General features: G+C 42.9%; 1 protein-coding gene across 2 annotated transcripts in view; it reads left to right on the top strand.

The window, feature by feature from the left end:
* Nucleotides 1-3,272, top strand: part of SH3RF1 (SH3 domain containing ring finger 1) — a 177,574-nt gene extending 174,302 nt beyond the window's left edge. Inside the window, exons 12-13 of one of the 2 annotated variants that reach the window (XR_013417380.1) lie at nucleotides 816-1,101; nucleotides 1,712-3,272. Coding sequence is in view for 1 of the 2 variants with exons in the window: in XM_001082524.5 (XP_001082524.3) it covers nucleotides 816-984 (169 nt within the window). In the remaining variant the exon portion in view is untranslated. Of the gene's footprint in view, nucleotides 1-815 lie in introns of both variants that reach the window. The other variant, XM_001082524.5, reaches the window with a different exon arrangement.
* The last annotated feature ends 15,617 nt before the right edge of the window (nucleotides 3,273-18,889 follow it).

Genomic DNA, 18,889 nt, shown 5'->3' with positions numbered 1-18,889 from the left:
GATAATATTAAACCAACTAGGCTTCTGCCATTTTTAAGCAATAATGACACCTTTCCCACTAACTCCAAATTCTGAACCGAGGAGAAACAGACCCAAATGTCAGAATAATGGAGAAGAGAATGTCAACCTCATCACTGGTAATGTGGGATTGAATTTGTGGCCACAGCCCTCCCCTCCACATCTGGACCTTGGGACTGCTTTCCCAAGGGATAATCTGGGTGTGTGAGGCAGATTACCTTCCTCAGAATTGCTGCCTCGCCCATGTCAAACCCCAGTGTAAGGGACACAGGGACACAGAGACAGACTTCCAGACTCACCTTCCTGACGTCTGTGTGCTTACAACATAGAGATGGAGCAGAGCCTCCTCAGCCTGTGGGCAGGCGGTGCAGAGAGGACTGAACCCCCGGCTCAGCTACTTCTTCCAGTCTCACCAATCAAATAAATTCACTCCTGTTTCCTTGGAGAAGAGGGAGGGACAGAAATGATACCCCTCCCAGGAAATGAAACGAAACTCTCCTTTATGGCCAAGATACAAACACTGGGAGGGAACAAGGATGGCTGTCCTTGTTAAGGTCACTCAGATGAACCAGACTGGGCCATCAGTAGTGGGTTGACACACATATCCAAATCCGATCTTCGTTAGTACCAAGTCTATACTAAGCAGAAAATAGCAGCATTTTGAGTTGTTTTACAATCATGAACAAATTAATGTTATTTCCTATTTATGTTGAGGTTCGTGCAGACTAACAGTAAGTACACCGTTTTTTAAAATCACTGCTTTGATTTGCCTTAACCAAAATCTCTTTCTTTCCTAGGCACAGGGTGGTGGTTTCCTATCCTCCTCAGAGTGAGGCAGAACTTGAACTTAAAGAAGGAGATATCGTGTTTGTTCATAAAAAACGAGAGGACGGCTGGTTCAAAGGCACATTACAACGTAATGGGAAAACTGGCCTTTTCCCAGGAAGCTTTGTGGAAAACATATGAGGAAACTGACACTGAGGAGGCTTCAGATCACTTCACACAACAAAATAGCACAAAGCAGTTTAACAGAAAGAGCACATTTGTGGACTTCCAGATGGTCAGGAGATGGGCAAAGGACTGGTATGTCACTCCGATGCCCCAGCACAGTTACCCCAGCGAGCAGAGTGAAGAAGATGTTTGTGTGGGTTTTATTAGTCTGGCATCGGATGTGTAAGGTGTGCCTTGTACTGTCTGATTTACTACACAGATAAACCTTTTTTTTTTTTAAAGATATATAGCTAAAATGGACAATTGTTTACAAGGCTTAACTAATTTATTTGCTTTTTTAAACTTGAACTTTTCGTATAATAGATACGTTCCTTGGATTATGATTTTAAGAAATTATTAATTTATGAAATGATAGCTAAGGAGAAGCTGGATTATCTCCTGTTGAGAGCAAGAGATTTGTTTTGACATAGAATGAATGCATTTTCCCCTCTCCTCCTCCCTGCTACCATTATATTTTGGGGTTACGTTTTGCTTCTTTAAGATAGAAATCCCAGTTCTCTAATTTGGTTTTCTTTTTTGGGAAACCAAATATACAAATGAATCCGTATCGATTAGGGCCTGGGGTAGAGAGACAGAAACTTGAGAGCAGAGAAGTTAGTGATTCCCTCTCTTTCTAGTTTGGTAGGAATCACCCTAAAGACCTAGTCCTCAATTTAATTGTGTGGGTTTTTAATTTTCCTAGAATGAAATGACTGAAACAATGAGGAAGAATACAGCACAACACTTGAACAAAATGTATTCAGAAATATATTTAGTTTTATAGCAGAAGCAGCCCAATTGTTTGGTGGAAAGTAGGGGAAATTGAAGTTGTACTCACTGTCTGAGAATGGCTATGTCACTGTCACTGTCTGAGAATGGCTATGAAGCGTCATTTCCCATTTTATCCCAACGGACCTGCATGCCCAGGACACAAGTAAAACATTTGTGAGATAGTGGTGGTAAGTGATGCACTCGTGTTAAGTCAAAGGCTATAAGAAACACTGTGAAAAGTTCATATTCATCCATTGTGATTCTTTCCCCACGTCTTGCATGTGTTACTGGATTCCCACAGTAATATAGACTGTGCATGGTGTGTATATTTCATTGCGATTTCCTGTTAAGGTGAGTTTGTACTCAGAATTGACCAATTCAGGAGGTGTAAAAATAAACAGTGTTCTCTTCTCTACCCCAAAGCCACTACTGACCAAGGTCTCTTCAGTGCACTCGTTCCATCTCTGGCTAAGGCATGCATTAGCCACTACACGAGTCATTAGTGGAAATGGTCTTTTATGTCCTCCCAGCAGACAGACATCAAGGATGAGTTAACCGGGAGAACTACTCCTGTGACTGTGGAGCTCTGGAAGGCTTGGTGGGAGTGAATTTGCCCACACCTTACAATTGTGGCGGGATCCAGACGAGCCTGTCTTTTTATATCCATTCTTTGATGTCATTGGCCTCTCCCACCGATTTCATTACGGTGCCACACAGTCATGGATCTGGGTAGTCCGGAAAACAAAAGGAGGGGAGACAGCCTGGTAATGAATAAGATCCTTACCACAGTTTTCTCATGGAAAATAGATAATAAACCCTTTCATCTTTTTTTTTTCTTTTAAGAATTAAAACTGGGAAATAGAAACATGAACTGAAAAGTCTTGCAATGACAAGAGGTTTCATGGTCTTAAAAAGATACATTATGTGGTTGAAGATGAAATCATTCCTAAATTAACCTTTTTTAAAAAAAAAAAACACTGTATATTATGTTCCTGTGTGTTGAATTTTTAAAAAAATACTTTACTTGGATATTCATGTAATATATAAAGGTTTGGTGAAATGAACTTTAGTTAGGAAAAAAAGCTGGCATCAGCTTTCATCTGTGTAAGTTGACACCAATGTGTCATAATATTCTTTATTTTGGGAAATTAGTGTATTTTATAAAAATTTTAAAAAGAAAAAAGACTACTACAGGTTAAGATAATTTTTTTACCTGTCTTTTCTCCATATTTTAAGCTATGTGATTGAAGTACCTCTGTTCATAGTTTCCTGGTATAAAGTTGGTTAAAATTTCATCTGTTAATAGATCATTAGGTAATATAATGTATGGGTTTTCTATTGGTTTTTTGGAGACAGTAGAGGGAGATTTTGTAACAAGGGCTTGTTACACAGTGATGTGGTAATGATAAAATTGCAATTTATCATTCTTTTTCATGTTAATAATTTGAGGACTGGATAAAAGGTTTCAAGATTAAAATTTGATGTTCAACCTTTGTATGTCCCTGTGTCAATCCTTAAAATTTTGCTTTTTTAAAAAACAGAAAACCCAGGACACATTTAACCTAATTTGTACCTTACAAGAATTTTTTGCATACACCTCAAACGGAAGATGTCTACAGGAATCAATTTGGTGATTGTGACACATTTTACCTCTGCAACTAACAAACCTTGTTTATTTTTCCAAGAAGCTTAAAAAAAGTTTGTGGAGTCACACAAGGTCATGTATGGCGCTTGCGTTCCCCTCTTCCTCTTCCAGTTACTAAAATAATCTGGTGAGTGCTAGAAGTTGTCGTAGCAGACCTATAACCAATGGTATGATAACCCGTAAGTCTCAGCATGGCTTGGGGACAAAATCCCCCATCATGGTTTTAATCTCCCGTGAAATGAAAGGGCCATGTAAGTCATGGTAAAAACTTTTCCTACTAACTTTTGGCTACTGTCAAATGACTTATCAGAATTGAAAATCAGGAATTCTAGGTCGTATTGTAGCTTTACCAAAAACTACCTCTGTAGCCACCTGGGCAAGTGGATTATTACTTAGTTTCCTCCTTTTAGTGTCCCATCTACCCCACTGGGTGAGGATGAGGAGCAAAAGAGAGAATCTCACTGTTTTTGAAAAGTGCTATTTTAATATGTGGCATTAATTTTATCTCTGGTTTCAAATATTTCGTCTCACACTCTTGGAGTATATGATATAATGCTTTTCAGGGTCTAATTGGTTTTAGAAGGAACAAATTAAGGTGATGTTTCCAACTGCTATGCATTTAACTTTCTGTTCCTATAATATAACATATTTGCATACCTCCAGAAGAACATTCAATTCTCTGAATATTTCAATCCAGAGCGATAAACAACATTAGAATTCAGGTTTGGAAAATGTGTTTAATAGATGTTTGACTAAGTTTAATAGATGTTTGACTAACAACTCTTTATGTGTATTCGTCGAATTTTTAAAAATGTGTTTGAATCAATTAAACTATGTCATTATCAATGTAGCATCCTATTTAAATTACTTCTTTTCCAGGAAAAATAATTAGCAGCCTACCAGAATCAATATGATATTTATAAGAGATTAATCATGTCCAAGCAAAGGGGTGTAGCCCTCGCTAACTCCCTGTGGCTGCAGGCTATAATGGGGTATACTGGGGGACTTTGCCCTGCCCATTAGTGTCACCAGAGGCAGGAAGGAGCTATCAGAGTGAGTAGTCACCTGCCAGTGTGAACAGTGACAGTTTTAGAATACCTTCTCTTAGATTTACAGATGAACATCCCTTGGATTCCTTTTGCGTCTCCTACTAATACATTTCTGATTTGGCTAGTTTTCCATTTCAGAAACACCACCCGCATCTCACTCATTGCAAATTCTTACTGTACTGTGATGATCCGGGCTCTGTAAGCATGCTGCAGGAACCTGCAAGTGGCATTAATCTTTGAGTCTCAATTCAATACTATTATAGAGTCAGACTACTCTAGTAAGTCTACAAAGATAATGGAATTATCCCGGCCAGTAACCAGTGAGCCAGCTGCCACTTCTATTGCCTACACCTTAGATAAGAAATTTGGTTCCAAGAGGTCTTTGACCTTGGGGTTGAATCTTTCAAGCTCTGAATCCTTGTGAAAGTACTAGAAGAAACCATGATAGACTTTGGCATGAGAAGGCATTCCTAAATAGGATTCAAAATTTAGAGACAATTAAAAAAAAAATACCTTGATAAATTGTACAAAAAACCAAAATAGTTACATGACAAAATACCATAATCAAAGTCAAAAGAATAAACAATGAAATAAATTATTTGTTAAGTCCTATAGCAGGCAAAGAGATAATTTCCTTTACATATAAAAAAACTTCTACAAATAAGAACAAAAACCCCAAAGTAACATTTACCAAGCATTTGTGACAGAAATTGCCAATTGTCTCTGAATATTTTCATTTTCTTTTTTCTTATCAACTGGTATCCGGGCTTTGTGTGTAGTTAAAAAGTTCATGTTCATCAGGGTGTGGTGGCTCATGCCTGTAGTCCCAGCACTTTGGGAGACCAAGGCAGGCAGATCACCTGAGGTCAGGAGTTTTGAGACCAGCCTGGCCAACCAACATCGTGAAACCCCGTCTCTACTAAAATACAAAAATTAGCCACATGTGGTGGTGCATGCCTGCAGTCCCAACTACTTGGGAGGCTGAGGCATGAGAATCATTTGAACCTGGAGGCGGAGGTTACGGTGAGCAGTGATCGCCCCACTGCACTCCAGCCTGGGCCACAGAGGCAGACTCAGTCTCAGAAAAACAAAACAAAAAAACTCATTTTCCGGTCTCCCTTAAGGTTAGGTGCAGCCATGTTACTAAGTTCTTGCTGAGACACAAGCAAAAGTGTCACAGGGAACTTCTGGTAAAGCTTTGTAAAAGGGGGAGGAGGCTGGGTGCAGTGGCTCACACCTGTAATCCCAACATTTTGGGAGGCCACGGTGGGTGGATCGCCTGAGGTCAGGAGTTCAAGACCAGTCTGGCCAACATGGTGAAACCCTGTCTCTACTAAAAATACAAAAATTAGCCGAGCGTGGCGGCACATGCCTGTAATTCCAGCTACTCAGGAGGCTGAGGTAGGAGAATCACTTGAACCTGGGAGGCAGAGGTTGCAGTGAGCCAAGATTGTACCACTACACTCCAGCCTAGGCAAGAAGAGCAAGACTCTGTTTAAAAAAAAAAAAAAAAAAAATTTAAGTTGTTATCAGAACATAGGTGACTGTTGGAAGCAGAATGCTTGTTCCCAGGTACCACAAGGAAAAATCAGCATTCAGACAAAAAGTTCTCTCAGCAAGGCAGTTTTACTTTCTGCAGAAAGGGTGCTCTTAGCAGATGGAACAATGGCAAGAGCACCCTTTCTAAATAAAAGTGATTTATTATGGGATTGTAGAAAGTAAAGGATTTCCTCTTCAAAGTTTCCCTTCTTGTTAAAGGATAATAGTAAATCATAAATGTTAGAGATAATTTAAAGACTAACTTCCTTCAAGCCTCCTTGCTTTGTGCTAATAACTCTTTGTTAAGCCTTAGCCTATGTAGCTGTTAGACATGCTCGCAAGGCACATAGGACATTCTATGTCTGTATCTTAACCGAGATATTTGTGCTAGACATGCTCACAGGCACATTCCAGCTTGCAACCTATGCCCTTTCTCTATTTGGCATAAGCAACTTCCTCTTTTCCTTTGTTCTCCCTTGCCTTTACCTATTTAGGAAAGTTTTAAATTCTTAGCCAATCAGGTTTTAGTTTAGATTGTGCAGTCTGGCTCCAGCCAGTGGAGACAGGACACAGTAGCAGGGACAAGCTGCGTAAGGGATAAAAATTGCTTCCCTCCTTTGTTCAGGTGTGCTCTCGCCATTGTTCCTTCTGCGAAGAGCACCCTTTCTGCAGAGTGAAATTGCCTCGCTGGGAGACCTTTTTGTCTGCTTGCTGATTTTTCCTTGCAGTACCAAGGAACAAGCATTCTGTTTCTAAATAAACATTTTACATGTAACAGTGACTTTTAAGATGCAAGAGATGTACTAATGTGGTGGAGAAAGAAAGAAGGAATATGATACCCCAGTAAACTTGAGCCTTCATGCCAGCCTGAACTACTCATCTCTAAGTATGATTTAATTGAGAATAAACCTCTTGAGTCCAAGCTACTGTAGTCTTAGCCACCACCAAACTGACTGGTATCAATATAAACTGACAGTTCATTAAAAATATATATTCTTATGTAAGCATTATTTCTATGTTGTTATTTATATATATACACTAAAAGATGTTCCACCTAATTTGTAATGTAAATGCAATTAACAACAATGGAATATTTTTTACCTATAAAATGGGAAATTTCTAAAAATTTGAAATAACTTGGCTAAATGAAGGACATTCAGTATTTTGCTGACAATGTAATTTCAAAAAATGTATAGGAAAAGCAATATAGATAGAAAATACCAAAATTACAAATGTTGTTTACCCATTCTACTTGTAAGAATTTGTCCCAATATACTTACTCGTCAAGTGTAAAATGACAGTACCATATTCTTTGCAGTGTTGTTTATAATAGCAAAATACTGGAAATGATGTAAATGTTTACCGATATGGAAATGGTTAAATGGATTACGGTAAATCTATACAGCAGTATTCTGCATAACCATAAAAAAAAAGAATGAGGAATTTCTTTATGCATGGGTATGGAAACATCTTTGAGATAGCTAAACAAAAAAGATAAGGTAGAGTATGCTACCATTTAGTAAAATGTTAGGAGGGAAGAGAATGTACCTATTAGCTTCTATATGAATACAATATATGGAAAGAAACTGGAATGATGGTTGCATTACCATTGAAGATGAGACCTTGTGCTAACTTAAAGTACATTAAAGTCTCATCAGAAAACAGACACATCAAAGTGAAGTGGCTCCGTTGTCTGGGGTAAATACCTGGAGTTCGTCGTCTTGCCCCAGGAAAATTTAGGACACAGACGCTCACAAGGATGTTAGGAGCGGAGGTTTAATAGGCAAGAGAAAGGAAAACAGCTCTCTCCCTAGTGAGAGACGGGACTTCCAAGAGGAAAAAGACCAGCCAGCAGGGGATGCGCTGGATTTTATAGCCAGGTGTGAAGTGGCACTGTCTGATTTACATAGGGCTCACAGATTGGTTTGATCAGGCAAGATGTTTACATAGTGTGCAGGGAAGGCTGGCAGCCCCACCCTAATCTTATTATGTAAATGAACTTTCCCCTTGGCCGGGACCATCTTGTCTCCTCCTTACTGTACACGTGGCTGACAAAGAGAAGGGAAGATGGAGCTGCCATCTTGAACATGATTGGCACAACTGCCGGCATCTATGCCTGCAACTAGATTTTACAGGCTGCTCTTTGTTAAAAATGTTTTGGGGCTGCTTTTCATTAAAAACAAAAGCCTTACTAAGGACTTCTGTGCCCTCACTCTCTGTCTAAGTAATTTCTTCTTAACTCCTGTATCAAAAGTAAAGCCCCTGACCTTCTATGGAAGCTGTATATTTAGAAGGGAGTGAAGAAAGGAGGAGACAAATATTAAAATTGCTTTAGGAAAATGAGATATTTGAAATTAGAAAACAGAGGATACCCGCTTTGGTGAGAATTATTATTTAATGATTGAGTTTAAAAGCAGACAGAAAAATGAGGTCATTTAGACAGCCTTAGCAAATTTCTCTTTTATAAGTATTCAGAACACATTAAGAATTCAAGATAGCCCTGAGGTTGCCTTTCCACAAAGGATTAACTTCTACTTCTCTGCCATTACTTTGGGAAATTGAGAACCAACTGACTTATTTTATGGTGCACTGGAACCCATGAAAAAGGCCGTACAATATAAATTGTGCATGTATCTAAATCAATAATAAGATGCTACTGGGGCCTCTGCATGTATTCCCAAGATGCAGAACCCCTGAGAGACCCCTTCCATGGTGCGAAGCTAAGGAAAAGGACCAACCAAAGGTGAATCTATGGCACACGCATCCACACTGGGGTCTCCTCTGAGGACAAACCTGAAACAAGGCAGGACTTCCTCAGGTGGCTGTCACTCCTGCGTCTCCTGGTACAGAAGCTGCCAGAGGGGTTGTCAGCTGTTCTAGTCAAGCACGTTACTTAAACGTCCGTGGAGACAGATTCCGATAACAGGTAGCTCAGCATTCAGGTACTGGAAGATGAGATAGGAAGAGCAAGGGTTGTCTGCTTGGCAAATAGGAGCTCACAGACCTCGCCCACTCCTGTTGGTTCATGTGGAACAAAGCGGCCTTCCAGCCTTAATGCCACAGCCCTCAATAGAGCTTCTTTAGGCAGGAGGGTGAAGAGAAACAACGAAAACCGGACTTCTTTCACAAAGCAGAAAGCAAGGAAGATGTGAAATTCAGAGGGTCCTTGCTGGCACTGTGACTATAACCATTCTATAGCTCTTCCTGCAGATTCTCAAGTTTAACTTCCAAAGAATTCAATTATATTTGAAGGTGGAGTCTGTGAAGATGCACCATGGAAGGGGACCAATCTGTTGCATTCAGGTGGCCATGAAATCAGGAGGCCCAATTGGTAGCTAAAACAGTCGGACAGCCGGGCGCGGTGGCTCACGCCTGTAATCCCAGCACTTTGGGTGGCCGAGGCGGGAGGATCATGAGGTCAGAAGATCGAGACCATCGTGGCCAGTGTGATGAAACCTGTCTCTACTAAAAATACAAAAATTAGCTGGATATGGTGGTGCAGACCTGTAGTCCCAGCTACCTAAGGCAGGAGAATCACTTGAACCCAGGAGGCCGAGGTTGCAGTGAGCCGAGATTGCACCACTGCACCCCAGCCTGAGCAATAGAGCAAGACTCTGTCTCAAAAAAAAAAAAAAAAAAAAAATCAATCTGATGACATTTTAAAACTTACATTTAAATTGCTACATAAATGGGCATTCTGAATATATAAATGTGAGCACAGGAGAACAACTTTATCAATCCATCTTTTCTAGAGCAGCACTATCCTGCTGTTGAACTCGGAACAGTGATGAGGATGTTTTCTATCTGTGCTGCCTGATATGGTAGCAACTAGCCACACGTGGCTACTGAACCCTTGAAATGTGGCTGCTGTGACTGAGGAAGTGAATTTTTTTTTTTAACAAGGAAACCAAAGAAGCCAGGAAGTGAATTTTTATTGGTCTTTTTATCTTTTTTGGGGGCGGTGGTAATGAGGACCCAGGCTGCAGTGCAGTGGCACAATGACAGCTCACTGCAGCCTTGACCTCCCAGGCTCAGGCGATCCTCCCACCTCAGCTTCCAAGTAGCTGGGATCCCCAGGCATGCGCCAGTGCACCTGGCCCAGTTTAACTTTAAGTAGCCACAGTGTCTAATGGCTACCATATTGGACAGTTCCATTTTAAAGAATAAAATATTTTGTGTGTGTGTATAGAGACAGGGTCTCGCTATGTTACCAATGCCAGTCTTGAACTCCTGGCCTCAAGTAATCCTCCTGCCTTGGCTTCCCAAAGTGCTGGAATTACAGGCATGAGCCACCACGCCTTCCTAAAACTATTATTTTTAAGTGATCACCCACAAAAAGAAAAACAAAAACAAAAACAGAGCATTGCAGTCCTGTATCCAGCTTCTCGTTTGGAGGCACCAACTTAGAACTTGATTGTGTTAGAAACCCTACCAGATACATGAAAACATCTTAACTGCGAGCAACACAGATTCTTTCCTTAATTTTATTTACTTTTTTAAATTTTTTCTTTGAGATGGAGTCTCGCTCTGTCGCCCAAGCTGGAGTGCAGTGGCGCGATCTCACTGCAAACTCTCCCGGGTTCCCGCCATTCTCCTGCCTCAGCCTCCTGAGTAGCTGGGACTACAGGGGCCCACCACCACGCCCAGCTAATTTTTTGTATTTTTAGTAGAGAGGGGGTTTCACCATGTTGACCAGGATGGTCTCCATCTCCTGACCTTGTGATCCGCCCGCCTCGGCCTCCCAAAGTGCTGGGATTACAGGTGTGAGCCACCATGCCTGGCCTACTTGTTTTTGATACAGGATTTCTCTGTGTTGCCTAGGCTAGCGTGCAGTGGCACCATCACGGCTCACTGCAGCCTCAAACTCCTAGGCTCAAGTGATCTTCCTGCCTCAGCTACCTGAGTAGCTAGAACTACAGGCATCTGTCACTATGCCCCAGCTAACTTCTTGTAGAGACTGGGTCTCACCATATTGCCAAGGCTGGTCTCAAACTCCTGGGCTCAAGCAGTCCTCCTGCCTCGGCCTCCCAAAGTGCTGGGATTACAGGTGTGAGCATTGTACCCAGCCAATTTATTTAATTTTGAAGTTTCTTTTGCTTCATGTCCTTCAAAAAATAGATGAAGAGAGTGGATTCAGTAAGCGAATTGGGGAATTCTACTGAAAGTTTTGGTTTGGTTGAATGGACTGCTGACTTCCATGCAAGGCGGACCTGCACTTCCCCAAACCTCAGGCCTGTCTCTTCCACGCATGTCTCGATTTTAACACTGACCGTGCACTTTTCTTTTTCTGCTTTCCTTTTTTTTTTTTTTTTTGAGATGGAATCTCGCTCTGTCGCCCAGGCTGGAGTGCCACTGCACAATCTCGGCTCACTGCAACCTCCACCTCCCAGGTTCAAGCGATTCTCCTGCCTCAGCCTCCCGAGTAGCTGGGACTACTGGCGTCTGCCATCACGCCCGGCGAATTTTTTTGTATTTTTAGTAGAAATGGGGTTTTGTCATGTTGCCCAAGCTGGGGGGTCTTGAACTCCAGACCTCAGATGATCCGCCCACCTTGGTTTCCCAAGGGCTGAGATTACAGGCGTGAGCCACCACCCCCAGCCTGCCCATGTTCTTTCGTTCATGAAGGGTCACCAGCATGAGCACATGACTCCCAAACTTGTTAGGATGATGATCCAATGATCTGCCTACTGTCAACTTAATGGACATTTTCTCAGCAGAGTGAGATTGGGGTTTATAAAGAAAAAAAAAATGGCACTCTGGCCCTCTAATTAAATATGAAATGACATCTCTGGAACAAAGGCCATGTTTCTTATTCCCCAACCCCTGCAGCAAGGTCATTCAAGTGAAGGCCAGTGCCTTATCTTTCCAATCACATCTAGTTCATTTCTTTTGCCAGCGAAAATTGAAAGCTTAATGGAATTACCTTCTCCTTTTTTCTAAGCACTCAAGGGTGCTACAAGACATAAAGCGAAAACGTCCTTTTGAGTAAAACCAATTTCCTTATAAATTATATCGCAAAGGCACATTCAACAAACTCCCTAGAGGCAGAAACACAGTAAAGACTGATACCTCGCCGCCAGCTCACTCTCTAACATAAGCTAATTCAGCCAGCCCCTGGAGTCGTAATTTGTAACTCCTCTTTCTTTTTCCCCTCTCTTACCAAGGCTTAGTAAGAGCTCCTGTTAAAAACGGATTCTGACTGAGAGCTGGGGGATGTGGGTGAGGATCCCATGAGTAAAATCCTTTTTTGTTTCAGATAAACATTAAAAGATAACAGCACCACCGAATCTGTGGATCTTCTCTGCAAAGCACTGTGGATCTTCTGTGCAAAGCAACTGCTGGCTTTAAGCTACCCCGTATCAAATGAGACCACCTTGTTTGTTGAAACTTATCTCTGTACAGTAAATAAAGATGGACACAGAGAATAAGAGGCATGGTGCTGAAAAGTGGTTCATGTATTATGTGGGCCCCCAGGGTGCTCAAGCAGCCAAGCCTGTGAAAAATAGCAACCTCCAAGGACACAAGTCCCAGGTAAGGAGGAGTGAAGGATCCTTCCTTCATTCGTGCCTGGAAAGGCAGAGCTGAGCTCCTGCGAGGCCAAGGAGGTGTGAGCTGCCTGCCTCCCTCTGTCGCACAGGCCACCATGGCAATAAGGCAGGCTCCATATATAGCCGGCACTGCCCATTCTCCTGGGGTAGCAATTGTGGGATTCCTATGGTGTGCTGACGGTTGCAGAAATCAAAGTTGGGCTGGAATTTCTACTCTTTAAACCAAAATGCTTCTTTCCTGTGATTTATTTACCCACTGAGACAGATGTGTGGGACTGGCATATTATCAGTCATTCCCTATAATAAAACCAAAGTGGGTGAAGCTTTCAAGAAGAGGGTATGGCAAAGGAAGTGCTTCCCATGAGAAAGCTGCAATAATCTCTCCCACCATCTAAATCTACCCAGTGGCTGAGGCCTAAAGAAATGGCCTCAAAATATTCAAAATCAGAATGTTACCCTTAGATCCTAAACTATTCCTTATGCTAGAGAATGCATTTTTGCCTTTTCTTTAAAAAAAAAAAAAAAAAAAGTCCTATGTTTTGAATTTTTTCTTCATGTCTCCCTTATCTCACCGTCTCCCTGTCTGTCTCCCTATGTCTGCATCTCTGCTGGCCCCACCCTCCTCTCTTCTGCTCCCCAGACCCCAACACTCTCTTCAGTGGTGACGTTGGTAATGGAGCTGGGTGTCTGGTAGAACATTCCAAGGGTCCTCATCCAGAAATGGTATTCTCAACTACTCCCCATAAATTCCCATCTGAAAAGCCTTTTTATTTTTATTTATTTATTTTTTTAAAGGAAGAGTCTCACTCTGTTGCCCAGGCAACTCACTGCAGCCTTGACCTCCTGGACTCAACAATCCTCCCACCTCAGCCTCCTGAGTAGCAGAGATGACAAGCGCACACCATCATGCCCTGCTAATTTTTTTAAAAATTTTTTGTAGAGACTGGGTTTTGCCATGTTGCCCTGGGATCAAGCAATCCTTCCACCTCGGCCTCCCAAAGTGCTGGGATTACAGACTTGAGCCACTGCTCCCGGCCATTGTTTTTTGTTTTTGTAGTTTGTTTTGGCCTTTTCTATCTCTTTAGTTTTAGTTGTACCAAGTCCTCATTTGAGTACCTGACCTCATTTGAGGTCAGGAGTTCAAAACCAGCCTGGCCAATATGGCAAAACCCCATCTCTACTAAAAATACTAAAATTAGTCAAGCGTTGTGGCACACACCTGTAATCCCAGCTACTCAGGAGGCTGAGGCAGGAGAATTGCTTGAACCCGGGAGGCGGAGGTTGCAGTGAGCTGAGATCACACCACTGCACTCCAGCCTAGGGACAGAGTGAGAAAAAAAAAAAAAGAAATACTTTTTGTTTTGCATATGTTTGAGGATGGCTTACAAGAACATATACAGTAAAAATGGGAAAAATAAACATAGGTAAAATGTGGGATAAGGAAAACGAGTAGGATAGCAAGAAGGTGGGATAAGAAGAAGAAAGAAATGAAAAACATCATCTCTGCCCTCAAGGAGATTACAGACTGATTCAGAAGAAAATACATACTCGAAATCATAAGAAATATTGGAAGACAATGTATCAACCCAATAACTGAGGTGGAGACTACAAATACAATATGAGCTCAGGAAAGAGGGAGGTCAAGGAGGGCATGAGTAGGCTTTTGATGGAAAAGTGATGAGACCTGGGCAATGAAGCACGGATAAATTTTGGACAGGTATTAGAAAGCAAAGGACATACTGGGGACAGGACCACAAGCACAGGGGCTCAGCAGCAGACATCAGGCAGGCACCTATGTGAGGAGATGGAAAACCCATGACTAAGGCAGAAAATGTGTATATTTTGTAGTTGGCTGAGGGCCAGAGGCTGGCAACTCCATATAAAAGCCAAGCAGAGGCCGGGCGCGGTGGCTCAAGCCTGTAATCCCAGCACTTTGGGAGGCTGAGATAGGTGGATCACACGAGGTCAGGAGTTCGAGACCAGCCTGACCAACATGGTGAAACCCCGTCTCTACTAAAAAAATACAAAAACTAGCCAGGCGTGATGGCGGGCGCCTGTAATCCCAGCTACTTGGGAGGCTGAGACAGGAAAATCGCTTGAACCCGACAGGTAGAGTTTGCAGTGAGCCAAGATGGCGCCACTGCACTCCAGCTTGGGCGACAGACCAAGACTCTGTCTCAAAAAAAAAAAAAAAAAAGCCAAGTGGAAGTTTTACCTTGACGGTGCTAATGGGTTCTGCATATGGAAGTGACACGGCAGAAAGATTAGACGGGCACTGGTACATGAGACTGGAGTTATAGAGAGAAGCCGGGGAGAGCAGTGGCCAGGGAAATCATGATGAGATCATGAAGCAATCACAAAGAGTTAGACCACAGCAGGTGGCAGACGAGTGGAGAGGAAAGTAAAGCTAGAAGAGATACTAACATTTTAGAAAAAAGAGCGAATAGGAATTGATGGCCAAATGAATATAGCAAATGGAGGAGAAAAAAAAAGTTACACCTAAGATTTATAGCAAGATGACTGTGGCAATGGTGGAGCCTTTGAAAGGGATGCAGGGGCTGGGCACCGTGGCTCAGGCCTGTAATCCCAGCACTTTGGGAGGCTGAAGCGGGTGGATCACGAGTTCAGGAGTTCGAGACCAGCCTCGCCGACATGGTGAAACTCCATCTCTACTAAAAATACAAAAATTAGCTGGGTGTGGAGGCGCGTACCTGTAATCCCAGCTACTCGGGAGGCTGAGGCAGGAGAATCGCTTGAACATGGGAGGCAGAGGTTGCCGTGAGCCGAGATCATGCCATTGCACTCCAGCCTGGGCAACAGGGCGAGACTCTGTCTCAAAAAAAAAAAAAAAAAAAAAAACAAAGAAAGGGATGCACTGGACATAGTGGCTCACACCTGTAATCCAGCACTTTGGGAGACCAAGACGGGAATATCATTTGAGTCCAGGAATTCTAGAATAGTCTGGGCAACATAGGGAGACCCTCATCTCTTAAAAAAAAAAAAAAAAGCTGGGCATGGTGGCATGTGCCAGCAGTCCCAGCTACTGGGATAGATGAGGTGGAGGATCACTTGAGCCCAACAGGTCTAGGTCACAGTGAGCCAAGATCATGCCACTGCACTCCAGCCTGGGCAACAGAGCAAGACTCTGTCTCACAGACACACACACAAAAAAGGTGGTGGGGAGGGATCCAGAAGTTGTATGGGAAGTATATTTTCAGGTCAAGATAGTATGTTTTATTGTGGAAATGTTGAGTTTGAAATGATGGCCGGAGTTTAAAATGTAAATGTCTTATAGGCAGCTGAAAATATGAATCTTAAATTAAAGTAGGGTGACAGAAAAATACCAGTTGGGTGATCTCGAACTCCTGACCTTAAGGAAAATGGTTATGTGTAGGTGGACAAGCCAATGACCGACGGCCGCGGTTTGGAAACACTCAGAGTTAACTGCATCATGAAGAGGACTGTCCTAGAAGCTTTTTCTTTTTTCTTTTTTTTTTTTTTTTCTTTGGTAACAGAGTAGGAAGAGAGGATCAGAATAAGTCCTGAAGCTAAGACAGGAGTTTCCAAAAGTAGAAGTCAGCAGCCTCTACTGTAGCAGAGAGAAGAACCGAGAAAAACCTTTCTATTTCCCAATCTCTTCTCACATCACCAACAACCCCACTGAATCCCTGAATGGGATGTTACATTTGACATTCTGAGAGACTCTGCTCAAAATGCTTTGGAACCAAACCAAGAAGTTGTTGGCAGCCATCCTGGCCCTTTCCCCACTTCTGTTAAGAAGAAGAAAAAAAAAAAAGCTATTTTTCTTCAGGAAAAGAATGCAAAGATCTTGTAGACCCAATCAGAGTTAAAATAAAATTTCTGTGTTCTCACTATAATGTGTGCAATGATGTGTAAATCCTGCTGGCAGATCATATGGGGATTGACATATAAAAAGGATGTCTTTAAAATCATATAAAAATCTCATTGAACACTGCATGACATTTGATGGATAAATATGACAATGTTTTCCTTACATTGATTTTTCTCATGCAAAATAAGAGCAGATCATTTCTAAGAATAGTCCCGTATCACCCTCACCTACTGGGCTGTTCATGTAATTGTGTGCGGAGAACTTACATCCCTGGGATGAGGAGCGGTTTCGGCAAGTGCTTGCTGCTGTGAATGCTTACAAGCATCTCCATTTGCTATTTGGATTCACATCTTGGCCAGTCATTCCCTCTCTGCAATTTTTTCCTTCTCTAATTTTCTCTGCTGCTTATATTACATCTCTCTCTCCGGGCACATGGCCACAGCGAGGAAAGAAACACACATTGTTGTTGATTCTGCAGTTCTTGTGATGTCTGTTAACTCTGCCGGGGATTTCTCAAGATCAAGAACATGGGGTGACTGTTAAAAATGTTTCCTTCCTGACAGGACAAAATGGAGGAAAGTACCCAGCACTGTTTGTGTTTCCGCTTTGCAGTACAAAAACATCCCGGGAGCCAGACAATTCTTTGCTGATCCTCAGAGATAGCAAGTCCAGACCACAGATTTGTGTGTCTCAAATTGCAAAGCATGTTCCTGTGTGTAAACACTGGGAGACTAAAGCTGTCCTCACAGCGCTGACTTCGTCGTGGGCTGGGAGACCTGGGATGGGCGCATTATCTGATGTGACTCAAGGTCCTCCCCCCAGCCCTGTGACCCATGCTTGTACATTTCCCACCCGTTCCTTCTGTTCTGGGTTGATCAGTTATCACACACAACCATGAAAAAGAAAGAGATGATCAGAGATGCCACAGGGTCCCCACCTATGCTGTGCCAGGCAGCGTGGAGAGTGGGATTCTCCCATGCGGTCTTGCGGCCAGCTCAGACGCCCGGACCCAGCCCTGCTCCTCTGCTTGTGGGTGACTCAGGCATCCATGAGGAAGCCACAGAGGGAGGCCCACCTGCAGTGTCTCCCTTTCTCTCTTCTGTAATTATTCACCGAGAATACAAAGTGAACGTTTTCTAAGCTTTTCTCCAGTTTCTTGCAGTGGTCTTTGAAAGGGGCCAATTAGTCTGGTGTTTCAGATCGGTCAGCTTTGCACCGTTTAATCTTTTCCTGTGTCTGGTGACTTTTTCCCCCCTTTTGTGGAGAATGAGGTCTTGCTATGTTGCCCAGGCTGGTCTTGAATTCCTGGGCTCAAGCTATCCTCCTGCCTCTGCCTCCCTAAGTGCTGGAATTACAGGCATGAGCCACCATCCTGGCTAATTTTTGTCTGTTGTGATCTTGCTTATTCTTAAAGAAGGGGGTCTGTGTGTATCTGATCATGGGGAATTAAGTTGTGTCCTTGGCCGGACGCGGTGACTCATGCCTGTAATCCCAGCACTCTGGGAGGCCAAGGTGGGAGGATCATGAGCTCAAGGGATCGAGACCAGCCCGACCAACATGGAGAAACTCCCTTTCTACTAAAAATACAAAATTAGCCAGGCGTGGTGGTGCACGCCGGTAATCCCAAATACTTGGGAGGCTGAGACGGGAGAATCGCTTGAACTCGGGCGGCTAAGGTTGCTGTGAGCCAAGATCACCCCATTGCACTCCAGCCTGGGGAACAAGAGCAAAATTCCATCTCAAAAAAAAAAAAAAAAAAAAAAAAAGGCCGGGCACAGTGACTCACGTCTATAATCCCAACACTTTGGGAGATCAAGGCGGGCAGATCACGAGGTCAGGAGTTTGAGATTAGCCTTGCCAACATGGTGAAACCCCATCTTTACTAAAAATACAAAAATTAGCCAGGCATGGTGGTGCATGACTGTAGCTACTCGGGAGGCTGAGGCAGGAGAATTGCTTGAACCCGGGTGGCCAATGTTTCAATGAGCTGAGATTGAGCCATTACACTCCAGCCTGGGGGACAGAGCAAGACCCCGTCTCAAAAAAAAAAAAAAAAAAAAAGATGTCCTTTTAGAATGATGTGGATTCTTTTTTTGAGACGGAGTCTTTCTCTGACACGCACACTGGAGTGCAGTGGCGTGATCTCGGTTCACTGCAGTCTCTCCCTCCGCAGTTCAAGCAATTCTCCTGCCTCAGCCTCCCGAGTAGCTGGGATTAAAGGTGCCCGCCACCACATATGGCTCATTTTTGTATTGTTAGTAGAGATGCAGTTTCACCATATTGGTCAGGCTGGTCTTGAACTCCTGACTGCAGGTGATCCACACTCCTCGGCCTCCCAAAGTGCTGGGGTTACAGGCGTGAGCCACTGCGCCCAGCCACATTTAGATTTATTATAGTTTCCTTTTTCTTTTTCTTTTTTTTTTTTGGAGATGGAGTCTCGCTCTGTCGCCCAGGCTGGAGTGCAGTGGCGCCATCT

The sequence above is a fragment of the Macaca mulatta genome, chromosome 5 (assembly GCF_049350105.2).
Source record: "Macaca mulatta isolate MMU2019108-1 chromosome 5, T2T-MMU8v2.0, whole genome shotgun sequence".
Taxonomy (NCBI): Eukaryota; Metazoa; Chordata; class Mammalia; order Primates; family Cercopithecidae; genus Macaca; species Macaca mulatta.
The sequence above is the reverse complement of the archived record's forward strand: the minus strand, read 5'-3'. Positions and strand labels throughout refer to the sequence as shown.